The sequence below is a fragment of the Aythya fuligula genome, chromosome 8 (assembly GCF_009819795.1).
Source record: "Aythya fuligula isolate bAytFul2 chromosome 8, bAytFul2.pri, whole genome shotgun sequence".
Taxonomy (NCBI): domain Eukaryota; kingdom Metazoa; phylum Chordata; class Aves; order Anseriformes; family Anatidae; genus Aythya; species Aythya fuligula.
The window spans coordinates 26,323,709-26,337,539 of record NC_045566.1 but is presented as its reverse complement, the minus strand read 5'-3'; the positions used below and the strand labels follow the sequence as shown (position 1 = coordinate 26,337,539).

At 42.0% G+C, this 13,831-nt stretch overlaps 1 protein-coding gene across 1 annotated transcript; it reads left to right on the top strand.

Annotated features, from left to right (window-relative positions):
• The first annotated feature begins 727 nt into the window (after positions 1 to 727).
• DDX59 (DEAD-box helicase 59) lies at positions 728 to 10,312 on the top strand. Its single transcript, XM_032192805.1, has 8 exons — positions 728 to 785; positions 2,100 to 2,928; positions 4,691 to 4,858; positions 5,405 to 5,494; positions 5,900 to 6,151; positions 6,997 to 7,149; positions 8,113 to 8,241; positions 9,940 to 10,312. The coding sequence occupies exons 2-8, from the start codon at positions 2,104 to 2,106 to the stop codon at positions 10,201 to 10,203; spliced, it is 1,881 nt and encodes a 626-aa protein (XP_032048696.1). The 5' UTR covers positions 728 to 785; positions 2,100 to 2,103; the 3' UTR covers positions 10,204 to 10,312.
• The last annotated feature ends 3,519 nt before the right edge of the window (positions 10,313 to 13,831 follow it).

Below are 13,831 nucleotides of genomic sequence, written 5' to 3'. Positions count from 1 at the left end.
CTCACAGACGAAACCCTCCCACATGCACAAGATTAACCTTGCTCTTGTGAGAAATCCACCACAGCGGAATCCAGCGTAGCGTAGGCCAAGCCGCTGTGTAAGCGTGACTGGATCCTCAGAGGTGCAGAGCCCAGGGCCAGCTGCTGCTGGGGCGCCTCACCTGCCCGCCTGCCCCAGCTTTGTGTGCATGTTTGAACCCTGTTCCCGGCTCCTCTGGTCCACTTGACTGCCACAAAAGTTGGCAGACGGGCTGCCAGCACTTATCAGCTGATAGCAGGAAGGCAGTGGTGGTGGTCACCAACTTTCTGAAAGCTGCTGCTGCCCTTCTGCAAAATGTGATAAATTCTGGTGTTCTCCACCGTGACATAGCAACAGGATAAGTACTGAAATAAAATCATTTCCTTGATTGCCGTATATGAACAGCTCTGTCATGCCCTTGCACCTGTTTTAAGTGGGCAAACAGACGTGCTAGGCATTTATTTAGCGTATTTTGCGCCTCTGTCACACGCAGTGATGTGTTCTGCGAATAACTCGGTGTGTGTCCGCGGCACCTCAGGCAGCCCCGGAGCGGCCCAACGCCGCTCCCCCCGGCGGGCCGCTCCCCGCTCCCTCGGCGCTCCCTTCCCTCAGTTCGCCCCGCCCGCCGCCATTTTGTGAGGGGAGGCGGGCGGCGGGGCGGGAGGCGGTGCCGCTGCTGCTGTGACGGGGAGGAGGAGGAGGAGGAGGAGGAGAAGGAGGAAGGAGGAAGGAGGCAGAGGCGGCGGGCTCCCCCTGGCAGCACGGAGGTGGGGGTGCGGGCAGGGCGGGGGGCGGCTGGCGGCCCGGGAGGGGGGCAGCGGGGGGAATTTGGCTCCCAGTCCCACAGCGAGCGGGGGGCGGCCATCCCCGAGGCCCCCGGCATCGGCCTGTGTGCCCGGGCGGCGGTTTTAGCTAATCCGGCGTCGCTGATGGTCCTTCCTCGTTCAGAATTGCTTTGAATCGCACAGGGGAAAAAAAAGCTCTCTGTAAACACGGGGGTGGCTTCCTGTGCCTTTAGAAAACTGGTGTGCAAAGGCGCTGACGGATTGGTGTGCATGGCGTGATTCATTCCGAGTAAAGTTACAGTATTTTGTGCTTTGCTTGTGGATTGTGCTATACCGAATGATCACTGAGAGCATCTGACGTTTGCACAGAAATCACAGAATTTCTAGGTTGGAAGAGACCTCAAGATCATCGAGTCCAACCTCTGACCTAACACTAACAGTCCCCACTAAACCATATCCCTAAGCTCTACATCTAAACATCCCCCAAAGACTTCCAGGGATGGTGACTCCACCACTTCCCTGGGCAGCCTGTTCCAGTGCCTCACAACCCTTTCAGTGAAGAAGTTCTTCCTAACATCCAACCTAAAACTCCCCTGGCGCAACTTAAGCCCATTCCCCCTCGTCCTGTCACCAGGCACGTGGGAGAACAGACCAACCCCCACCTCGCTACAGCCTCCTTTAAGGTACCCGTAGAGAGCGATAAGGTCGCCCCTGAGCCTCCTCTTCTCCAGGTTGAACAAGCCCAGCTCCCTCAGCCGCTCCTCGTAGGACTTGTTCTCCAGGCCCCTCACCAGCTTCTTCGCCCTTCTCTGGACCCGCTCAAGCACCTCCATGTCCTTCTTGTAGCGAGGGGCCCAAAACTGAACACAGTACTCGAGGTGCGGCCTCACCAGAGCTGAGTACAGGGGGACGATCACCTCCCTAGCCCTGCTGGTCACACTGTTCCTGATACAAGCCAGGATGCTGTTGGCCTTCTTGGCCACCTGAGCACACTGCTGGCTCATATTCAGCCGACTATCCACCATCACTCCCAGGTCCTTCTCTGCCTGGCAGCTCTCCAACCATTCCTCTCCCAGCCTATAACTCTGTTTTGTTCCATGCTTCCATTTTGTTTTAAAGTATTACTTTACATTATATCAACATGGCAAAGACCAAAATCATTTAAAGGATTATCCTCCTACAACTTGTTGAGGATTAAGGGTTGGTTCCTAGGTTTGAAAATTTATTTCTTCAACTTCTTACCTTTCTCAATGATAGTAGTTTCTAACATCTAACAATTTTCTTTCCACTGTACAGAAGCATGTTTTTGCCAAGATCTGTTAAAGTCAAGAGGAGTGCTGATGAGGACAAAAGTTGTACAGCTAAGAAAAATAAGTTGTCTTCTGGAGAACCTTTGTTAAAGGAGAATGCTGAGCTCCAAGACTGTAAATCAGTTACAACAGAAACTTCTGCTTCAAGATGCGATTCTAATGAACTTGTACAAGAATGCACAGAACCTGTAGCTATTCCATCAAATCTTGCTTTGGGTAATACATCTTTGGGAAAGGACAACCAAAACACCAATGAAGATGGCTCTTTGGAAGAGCCCATCAAATCCTTCAGCAAATCCCAGCGTTGGGCAGAGCCTGGAGAACCTGTATGTGTTGTCTGTGGTCGATACGGAGAGTATATCTGCGATAAAACGGATGAAGATATTTGTAGCCTGGAGTGTAAAGCCAAACACCTTCTGCAAATTCAAGAGAAGGAGAAAAAGCTGAAATCTGATCAGCCCACAAAAGCAGAATCTCAAGCAGAAGCTGACCTGCTTAATACCCCTTATTTCTACAAAGATCACTCCTTTATTTTAGGCTTGCAAGATGAGCAGGTTGAGAACCTTAAACTGCAATTAGGTATTGCAATCCAGGGCCAGCAAGTTCCAAGACCCATTATAGAGTTTGAACACTGTGGTTTTCCTGAAACTTTAAACAGCAATTTAAAGAATTCTGGTTATGAAGTCCCAACTCCCATCCAAATGCAAATGATCCCTGTTGGTCTGTTAGGGAGGGATATTGTGGCTAGTGCAGACACAGGCTCAGGAAAAACAGCGGCCTTCCTACTCCCTGTTATTATGAAGGTTTTAAAAGAGGTAATAAAACTGCATGTATTTAGATAAAGTGGTTTGCAGCTTTGTCTCCAGGATTCTCAGTGTAATTGAGAATGTAATTGCAGTATTTTTTTTTTTAATTGTAAATCGTTTATTTATTTTACTTTTGACTCATGAGCATTGGTTCTTGGGGGGGTGGGGAGTGTGGAGTGGTCTGTTGATTATTTTTAATGATTTTGAATGTTTTTTCACCTTAGTCAGGAGCTAAATCATCTCCATTAATATTACTTAGTGATGGTTTCTGCTTGTTAAGAAAGCTAAATACATTTTGAGGTAAACTTCCTAATGACTTAAAATAGGAAATGAAAATGATTCCAGCTACTCTGCAAGTAGTTGTTGCAAGATTGTAATGCATCAGGTGACTGAAAAAAGATTTTTGACATTTATGTGATTCCTTGGAGTAATTTGTGTTGAAATAGTCTTAGCTGACCATCAAATAACTACGGTAATTTGGGGTAATATAACTCCCCATATCATCTGGTTTTACAAAGAGCTTGTAATATCAGAGGGAAGAAAGGAGTTAAGAAAACCTTTGCTTCAGAAGAATGTGAATTTATGATGAAAAATAATAGCAAATGGTGTTCTGTACCTTGTATATTAGTTCACTGTTGCTTTAGTGGCTTTATTGAAAAAGTGATGAATTAGAATATATTTGAAAATTCTATACCTTATTCTAATAGATGTTTTGGACTGTTTAGATGTCTAAGTCATTTAAAATATATATATACATATATAAAATAAAAAAAATAAAGTAACTTAATCTTCAAAGTACTATATATCATTAGGGATTATACAGAAGCATTTATCAACAGGAGTATTATACTCTAGTACCTCTTCTGTCTGATTATCATTAAAATTTGCATGACAGTTATATTCTTATAATGGCAAGCACAAAATTGGATTCTCAATGATCAGTATTTTACTACAAGATCTCTTTAATTCTCCCTCTTTGGGATACGCATTGATGTACTTGGCAAGAAAAGATTTTGTTTGTTTAAAATAATTTTCATTTTGATGTAACAGAGCGATGAGGCATTAAGAACATAATGGTAATCTGGTTATGAGATAATATTTGATGGTTCCTGTCTTTTCTTCATCTACTTAGAAGCCTTTTTTGTGTGGTGGTGAGTTTTCAGTTATTTCCGACTAGGCAGCGGTGTTTAATTTAACCAAGTTCTTCTGGATACAAGTATTTAACTATGTAGCTTCTCTGATAATGCAGCAAGAAAGGAATAACCTGCTTCTGTTGGTCATTTGTAGATATTCCAGTTGAAGAACAGAAATAAACAAATAATGATCCAGAAAAATACTGGATCCAGAAAAATACTAACGTCCTGTATTTTGAGTTCATGTGGAATTTATTCTGAATTTCTGTTGTAAATTCAGTGCAGTAACTAAAATACAAAACTAAACAAACAAAACCAAAACAAATCCCAGCAGGTTTCTTTGTTTCTGGGCCTTTTTTATTGTCAGGAAGCTATTCTAACAGTGCACTTATTCATTATTTTTTGTTTTTAGAAGTTGAGTAATTGAGGGGTAGACTTCCTCGGTATATATTGTTTCAGGTATAATCCCTTTCTATATTCTGTCTTCAGATCACACAGAAAGGATATTAGCAGTCTAATTGTATCTGCACTATATATTTTGTATTTTCGTTTTCTGAGATGTAATCTTGAAAGCTTCTAACCTAAGAATTAAAGCAATTCTGAGTTCAACAGATTTCCTACCTCCCCCTCCTTTCTAGGCAGAAACTCCATCTGCCCTTATTTTGGCACCGACACGAGAATTAGCAATTCAGATAGAGAGACAAGCTAAAGAACTGATGGCTGGTTTACCAAACATGAGGACGGTTCTCCTGGTAGGAGGTTTACCACTGCCACCGCAGCTTCATCGTCTCAAGCAAAGTGTGAAGGTAAGGACCACAGGGGGAAAGGTCCTTTAGAGAGTTGTGTTTCCATGATATTCACAGCAAAGAAAAATGTTACTGTTGACATATATACAAAGATGCGGAGTTTTTCCTAAGTAAGTGTAAAGTGTTAAAACTATTGTTGACTATTGAAATTTTTACAATAATGCTTTTTTACATTTTACGTTAAACATACAGTAGCCTTTTTGGTTTTGAAAAAGATTTGCGCATAACATTCCACTTTCAAGGACTGAAACATGCCATTTTATTAGTCAAAGAGTTGTAGTTTACAGCAAAAATAGTTCTTTTTAATGCAGGTTACAGTGCTGGTACTTAGACATTACCATTAGAGTACTAAAAATCCATTTCTTTTTAAGTCTTCATAATTCATGAAGTTATCTATAAAAGTTTCTGGAGTTATTTGAACATAAGTAATTTCACCAATTATTGCCCTTCTTACCTTAGTGTTGTAACTTTATAGTTTTTCTAGGACGATCATCTCTCCTTTAAGGGAATTTTTAATTCCTGTTACTGTCTTTTTTTTTTTTTAAGGTTATAATAGCAACACCTGGAAGACTTCTAGAGATCTTAAAGCAAAATTCTGTTCAACTTCATGGCATAAAAATTGTTGTCGTGGATGAAGTAAGTTTTTAGTTACGAAGGCTGTACTGCCTATGCAGAGGTCCTTGAAGAGTCACTGTGGGTGCCTAGTCAAAATGATTAAACGTAAAGAATGCCTGCTATAAAGATAAAATACATTTCTTATGTATGAGACAATTTCATTTTAACAATTTTAAATGCATTTGAACAATGTATATTGTTTTGGCTACAGAGGGCTTGCATACCTGACAGCTAAGATAATACTGCTAGACCATTGTGAACCAGTTATTTTTAATTTTCCCATGGTAGCTTTTCTTCTAACTCAAAGTACTCCGCATTTGGATTATTACATGCTGATCATACACATTACGGTTCCTCTTTGAATTTGAGCTCAGGATTTTGCTCTTTATTAAGGAGTCTGGTACAGATCTAGTGTTTTTCACTCAGGTGGACACCATGTTAAAAATGGGTTTCCAGCAGCAAGTGCTGGATATTTTGGAAGACATCTCTCACGATCATCAAACCATCCTGGTGTCAGCCACAATTCCAGTGGGCATTGAACACCTAGCAAATCAGCTTCTGCACAATTTTGTAAGAATAACAGTTGGAGAAAAGAATCAGCCATGTTCCAATGTTCGCCAGATTATTTTGTGGGTAGAAGAACCATCTAAAAAGAAGAAACTGTTTGAAATTCTAAATGTAAGTGTAATATTTTCCTCATGACAACTTACAAAAGTGCTTGTGTGTCTTTACAAAGCTCTGTTAGGTTCTCATCTTTAATTCTGATTGGTATGTAGTGAGGAGGTGGAATGATGTTGAACATGTAACTGCACTATTTCAGTAGTGCTGCAATGCAAGAACTTTAGTGGCAGTTTTAGGAATTACTCCAGCCCTGTCACTCACACCTCCTTTTCTGCAGCGAACTGAGTTAAAAAAGACAATTTTGATACTTTTGTGATTCACAGAATGGCACCTCAAAGATTTGCACTGGTTATCTGTGAATAGAGGAGGAACAGGATTTTCTTAAACTGTCCTAGTTGCTTTATGGCATAGGGGTGGTTTGTCATTTTAAAGATCATGGAAAAAAAAAACAGAACAGTGAAAGCTTTTTTTTTTTTTTTCTTGAATCTTCTATGTATGGATAATACAGACCTTAATTTCATATGAATATTTTAAGAGTACTTTGGGGAGGGTGGCTGAGGTTATGCAAGAAATAAATAAGAATTTTTAATTGAACCTCAAAACTTAAAGGAAGTCAGAATTATCATGTAGCTTTTTTTTTAAAGAAGGCTTCAGACTTCTGAAAAGTGTATGTATTGAGAAAAATTTTGGTTCTGACTTTACAAATAATTATATGTTCATGATGTACAAATTTGTGTAGTTCCATGGCTGGCATCATTTTCCTTCTTATCTAGAATGTAAGAATATTTATTCATCTAAAAGTGTTGTTACTATTAGAGATAATCAGTAGAGATTGAATCCAAGTTTCTGATGATGAGCAGCAAACTGTTGCAGTACCTTCTATAAACTGTTTTATTTTCCAGGATAAGAAACTCTTCAAGCCCCCAGTGTTGGTATTTGTGGACTGCAAGTTAGGAGCAGATCTGCTGAGTGATGCTGTTCATAAGATTACAGGACTACAGTGTACATCTATGCATTCCGAAAAGTCTCAGGTGGAAAGAACAGCCATATTACAGGTTTGTGCCTCATATAGTACAATGGTTTTGATAGATTTAAAATGGCCAATGTAGTTTTAAAGGTGGCATAATTTGAATGAGTTACATCATAATTTACTGCTTTTCTGCAGTAAAACCTGCAGTATTGCTGGGGGAGAAGAGGAAGATGGATGGGACCAGGCAAAATTACAGATGAGACCATTTTAAATGTAAATAAATACTGGACACTACTATTTCCTTTGTTATTTGCTTTGAAACAGGAATTTGAAGATGCATTTAACCTTAGTTGATGCTTTTTTATTAGTATTGTGGTTTTGGTCTCTCTCTAGCTCTTCATAAATGATACTCCTGTTTAAATCAAGAATAAAAGGGGGCTATTCTTTCTTTCACAATGGAACAAAATCATTGGTCCTCGTTACATCCAACATACAGATTTGTATATTCTCATCACCACTATCCCCTGTGCCTTAACAGATATATAAATACTGTCTTCCATTTCCATGGGCCTCTCTCAATTCCCAACATGTCCGTAAGAACCAGCAGTGACTTAGGCCCCATCTGTTCAAGTGGTCACTCAGGACAGGAGAAGCAGCTTGGATTGCTGTGTTCACTCAAATCCTTGTGAGGTTAGCTCTTTGTTGCTTCTGCAGTGTCTTGCTACACCATACAACTTAGAATACAGGTTAGTTTCACCCGTCTCCTTGAGGCACACACTGGATATCCCCATCTTTCTACATCAACCACCAAGTGCACCCGGGTCCTTGAGCAAAGCCAATCCCACAAATAGGTTTGTGTTTTCCTAAAGGAGAAGCCCACAGTGCCTTTCCCTACTGCTTCCCTGTGTTTACTGCAGGGAATTTCTCTTCCAACTGTATGTAAGAGCTTGGTGTTATACCACAACTCTATGAGTAACTACAGCCTATGATTGGATGTGTTTGAAATACAGATAAAAAATAGTAATTTTTGTTTTTCTTCCCTTGCCAGGGATTGCTTCAAGAAAAATATGAAGTAATAGTAAGTACTGGAGTCCTTGGACGAGGGCTTGACCTTGTCAATGTCAAATTGGTAGTAAATTTTGACATGCCTTCAAGTATGGATGAATATGTACATCAGGTAAAAATCAAAAATCTTGTATTAGTTATTTGTCAAAGCATTATTTGAAAAGTATCCTGAAATATGACATTCACCTATGGAAATTTAAATTGAGATGCAAACATAAAGATAATTTTTATCTTCAGAAGATTGTCAAGATTGTCTTTATAGTACAGTGGCTTGACTGTCTTATGTGTTTTTATGCAAGTTACTAAAAATTCAGAACACTGTTCTTGCATCTCCTGTATGTTGCCAACAGCTAGAACATTGTTCTTAGATTACTTACAATTGCTTGCAACATTATTCTTTCCAATTTGTACTCTCTTTTGTAATTGTATACATATGCAGAAACCAAAGTTTACCATGTTTTTACTGTCTGTCTGAAGAAAGGCCAAACAACCCTCTTCCTGCTGCAGCTGATCTGTAGTGTGGGGTATGCATGTAATACAACAGAGGAAATATACTTCTTTTTCATTCCCTCTTCTTACTCAGTATCTCCTCTGTCTGATCCAGTATCTCCTGTGTCTGATTTTTTGTATGTTATGTGCCTGAGGATTTCCTGTTTAAAAATAAGTTTTGTGAGTTGTGTGTATTTACATATATGTAGTAGCAGGTCATGAGAACTGATTACTACCCTCTTTTTGCCATTCTTGAAGCCACTGTACTCTATAACTCTGTGTACAGTTTTGAGGACATCACTACAAGAAAAGCCAACCAAAACCAAAGTGGAACGAATCCAGACAAAATCAGGGGGGTGGTGCACGTGATACATGAAGAGTGGTGAGGGAGCTGTACTTGTGTGGGCTGGAGAAGAAAAGGCTAAGGGGAGATTTAATTGCTGTTTTCCATTTGGTAATGGGTGGTTACAGAGGAGACAGAGACAGACTATTCTTGGAGATGTACTGTGAAAGGATGAGAAATAACTTGCTGCAAGAGAGATTCTGACCTGATGAAAGGGAATGATGGTTTTCATAAAGAGAGTGGTCAGGCAGTGGAACAAATTGCCCAGGGTGGTTGTGGGAACTCTGTCCTTGGAGACATTGGCAACTCAGGAGGACGACACCCTGAGCAACAAGATCTAACTTGGAAGTTATCCCTGTTCTGAATAGAAGTCCTCCTAATCTACAGTATTCCATGTTATTAACTGCAGTTACTGTCTGGCTTTTTATTATCTTTCTGTTTAGATTTCAAACAAGTTGTAAATAAAAATGGTCTTTCCTCACATCAGAATTATGCCAGTACTACAATCCTATTTCTTCTCGTAAATAAAGAATCTTAGATTCTTCTCTAAATTTTAAAGCACTTTGGATAATACTAAGAAATAACTTTAAGTCATGAGAACATTGAAAGAAAAGTTTTTTTTTTTTTTTAATGGTAATATTTGTACATATCCTACTTGATGTACAGGTGTGTGACATTTACTATAAGCGTATGATTGCCTATATAGGCTGTATCATGAATCTCAGTATCAACATTGGACTTCTGGTAAGCCCCATAAGCAAGTGATAATTTTAGGTGCATTTCAATTAAAGCTTCAGATGTTCTGAATTTAGGAAGTGAGTGTATCAAATCTTTGTGTTTTGGGGATGAGATAAAGAAATTTGGCCTTTTTCAGCAACTAACGTTTGCACCTAAACCTGTTTTACAATAGGAAATAAAGGAGGTATGAAGGAAATCCATTTGATATTGATAACTTAAACTGAGTTTTTGCTTTTTCAGGTTGGAAGAGCAGGGCGGCTGGGTCACAGTGGAACTGCAATAACTTTTATCAATAACAACAGCAAGAAACTCTTTTGGGATGTTGTGAAGAGAGTAAAACCAACAGGCACCATTCTTCCCCCACAGCTGCTTAATTCCCCATATCTTCATGACCAAAAGAGGAGGGAACAACAAAGACTTAAACAGTTACAGAATAGTCTTGTAACAGGAGATAATATTATGGACATCATTAGGAAACATGACAAAAATAATTCTCAGAGGTAACAAAGACATAAGTATATTTGTAATTATAATGGAAGTGTGGCAAAAAATAAACATAGAATTATGATGTCTTGTATATTGCCTTTTTAAAAGGAATTTACATATTCATTTTTAAGGAGTCTAATTTTTACATTGATTCAAAGATCGAAGCCGAAATTCCTTTAAGTGGTATATTCTTTATTGCAGCGCTGGGTGCATGGGGGATCTCTCCACCTATCGTGCATACCCAAAGCAGAAAGCAGTCTTGAATTTTTACAATCAATATTCTACAAGCGCCTATACATATTCATCACCTATCCCTGCCTTCCCTCGCTTCTCATGCTAATTAGCCTTTTGGCACCTTGTGCCCGCGTAGAGCCTCCCAAGAATTGTGGGCAGGGGTCTTCGGGACGTGAGCAGTGGTCTTTGGGAGGAAGACCCCGAGTCTTCCTCACAGTGTACTTTTCACCTTTGGTCAGGATTCTGCTGAGTTGGCACATTTCTTAATTGCAAGAGCTGGCTTTTGCTGATTCTTCTGTTTGTTGTATCTTTATCATGAATTCCAATGTTCTGTTTCGAGATTTATAGTCCTTACATCTGTTTCTCTGTCTGTCTGCCGCTTCCTTATCTGGGGATTGTCCCTGCCTCCCCAATGTCTCCTTAATCACATCATTATTTTGAAATACAAAATACTGGGTTGTAACAGAAGTAGTGCCTAATTAAACTATTTTGTATAAGCCTTTTTTTTTCAAAACCAGTAGTCTTTTGTCTTAAAGCATAAATGGAGAAGATACTGTTCATCTTGTTCTAATATTTCTAAGTGATCACTTCAGACTTCCTAAGAAACATTCTCCTTGTGTAGTGGGTTTACGTGGCAAGGTTTTGGTAGCAGGGGGCCATAGGGGTGGTTTCTGTGAGAAGGATCTAGAAGCTGCCCCATGTTTGGTAAGGGCCCCATTGTTTTCCAGAGCTGAGCCAATAAGCGATGTTGTTTTGCGCCTCTGTGAGAGCATATTTAAGACAGGGAAAAAAACGCTGCGCCACACAGCAGCCGGGAGAGTGAGAGGAGTGAGGAACAGCCTTGCAGGCGCCAAGGTCAGTGCAGAAGGAGGGGGAGAGGTGCTCCAGGTGCCGGAGCAGAAGTCCCCTGCAGCCTGTGGTGAGGCCCATGGTGAAGCAGGATGTCCCCCTGCAGCCCATGGAGTGCCACGGTGGAGCAGGGTTCCACGCTGCAGCCCGTGGAGGAGACCACGGTGGAGCAGGTGGCCCTGCACCGACAGAGGCTGCCGCCTGTGGAAGACCCCTGCCGGAGCAGATTCCGGGCCGGACCTGTAGCCCATGGAGAGGAGCCCACGCAGGAGCAGGTGATCTGGCAGGAGCTGCTGCCTGTAGGGGAGCCAGGTTGGAGCAGTTTTCTCCTGAGGGATGGACCCCGTGGTACGGACCCATATCTGGAGCAGTTCTGGAAGAGCTGCTGCCTGTGGGAAGCCCACGCCGGATCAGTTCATCAAGGACTGCATCCCGTGGGTGGGACCCCACAGCACAGGGGACGAGAGTGACCGAGAAGAAGTGGCAGAGAAGAAGTGCTGTAGACTGACCATAACCCCCATTCCCCCGTTCCCCTGCGCCACTCAGGGGGAGGAGGTGGAAGAGAGTGGATGGGGGGGGAAGGTGCTTTTGGTTTCTTTCCTTTGTTTCTCACTTCTCTTGCTTGTTAGTAATAGGCAATAAATCTTACTATCTCCTTATGCCGAGTCTGTTTTGCCCGTTACAATAATTACTGAGTGATTTTCTCATCCTTATCTCAACCTTTGAGCCCTTTTCACATATTTTCTCCCCATTCCTCTTTGAGGAGGGGGAGTGAGAGAGTGGCTGTGGTGGAGCTCAGCTGCCCACTCAAGTGGAACCACCACACCTTGTAATTTTTATGTCATTATACTAAGTTAAGATCTTTGTAAAGGACACCTTTTGCGCGAAAGGAATAAAAAAAACGTGGCAGATGAGTCTCTGAAAACAAGCCATGAAGCTCCCCCCTTTTAGTTTACATAAAAGCTTCTGCTGAGATTTCCTAATCCTCAGGATGGTCACTGGAGGTCTGTTATGAATGTATAGACAGGTTTTGTTTGTAAACAGTAATGAACTTTTCAAAAAGAAAACTTAGTTTCACCTTTATCGCCTACAAACCACTCCTGTTCAAGCACTTTTGCTATAGTAGAAATACTTGGTTGTTAGTGTAACTTCATTGTAGAGAAATAGGGTAAACTACTTAAGGAAGAAATCGGATTTTTTTTTTTTTTTTTTCATGAAAGTGGGTAATTAATATATAACCGATTGCATTTTCTTGCTACTTATTTAAGTGTACCTCCTGGTAGTCCCCGGCACCAGGTGCTCTTTTTTCTTCCAGGAAAACAGACTAATACTCTATCAATCAAGATAACATTACTTATAGAGTTACTACAACTTTTTTTTTTTTTTTTTTTTGGACTGAGGCTAAGAAATTATTAAGTTGTTATTTTTGTCGAAGTTTTTTCCTGCCTTACTATGTCCCTGTCTGTCAGACAGCCCTCCCAGGTAGTTATGTGGTACCGCTAGGTGCTGTCTGTCTGCTGTTTGGCCAAAGGACAGCGGTGTGAGAGGATGACTTTGGTATCGAGCTGATCTTCAAAAGCTTCATGGCTGGTTTGGTTTGGTTTTGTTTTGAATCCCCCTCCCCTGGCTGGAGGTAAAAGGCGCAGCTATGACCTGCTGCAGGACAGGGGGCCCAGGGTAGGGGTGTGCTGTGTAAGCACAGGGTACTCGGCATTGAGACACAAAGCGGCTCCGTGAGGCGGGGGCAGCTGCCGTGTTCCTGGGCCAGGCCCTGCCGTTGCTCCCGCCTGCGGAAGGGGGGGGCCGGGCCAATCCCCGCCCGCCCGCCGCATTCAAACGGGGCCGAGGCGAGCGCGGGCGGCGGCCGCTGCGCGGTGAGGCGGGGACGGGGCTGGGGACGGGGCCCGGGCTCGGCTCCCTCACGGCGCCCGGGGCGGCCCGCGGGGGTCGGGGCCTCGGGGGTGGTGGCGGTCCCCGAGGGGGGTCCCTGAGGGGGCGGGCAGCCGTGGACGGAGCCGTAATTTCAGAGCTCAGCATTACAAACCCCTTCTGCTGAAGCAGGGGTTAGGTTGCCGCTTTGATATACTTCCTTTTTTTTTTTTTTATTTTTTTTAAATTTTTATTTTCCCCGTGACCATTCACTGTTTTTATCTCAGCGATGCACGCAGTCCTTACAGGATCTCGAGGCGGATGATTCACTGTTGATTTTTAACGACGAATTGCTAGCGCCTGACAGGTCTGCGGAGCGTGGTGGTGGCACTCCTACAACAGCCCTGTTGCATACGCAGCAGTGAGAGGGTGTTTTTCTATACGGGTTGTTTCTCATCTTTTCCACGTTTAAAAACGTGGAAAGTTGTATCCATACTCTCTTTACAATTTTTCTTCAATCTGTTAAGTTAGTTATTTGTCGCTTTAGCTATGCGTATATGTAATGTGGTGATCCAAAATAAGTTCCAAACGTATTCTACTAGGTGTCTTTATTAACTGCCTTATTTTGACACTGGCTTTTATATGAAAGAATCCTGAAAAAAAAAATCTGTTCTCTGTGTTTGCAGCTTTCCTA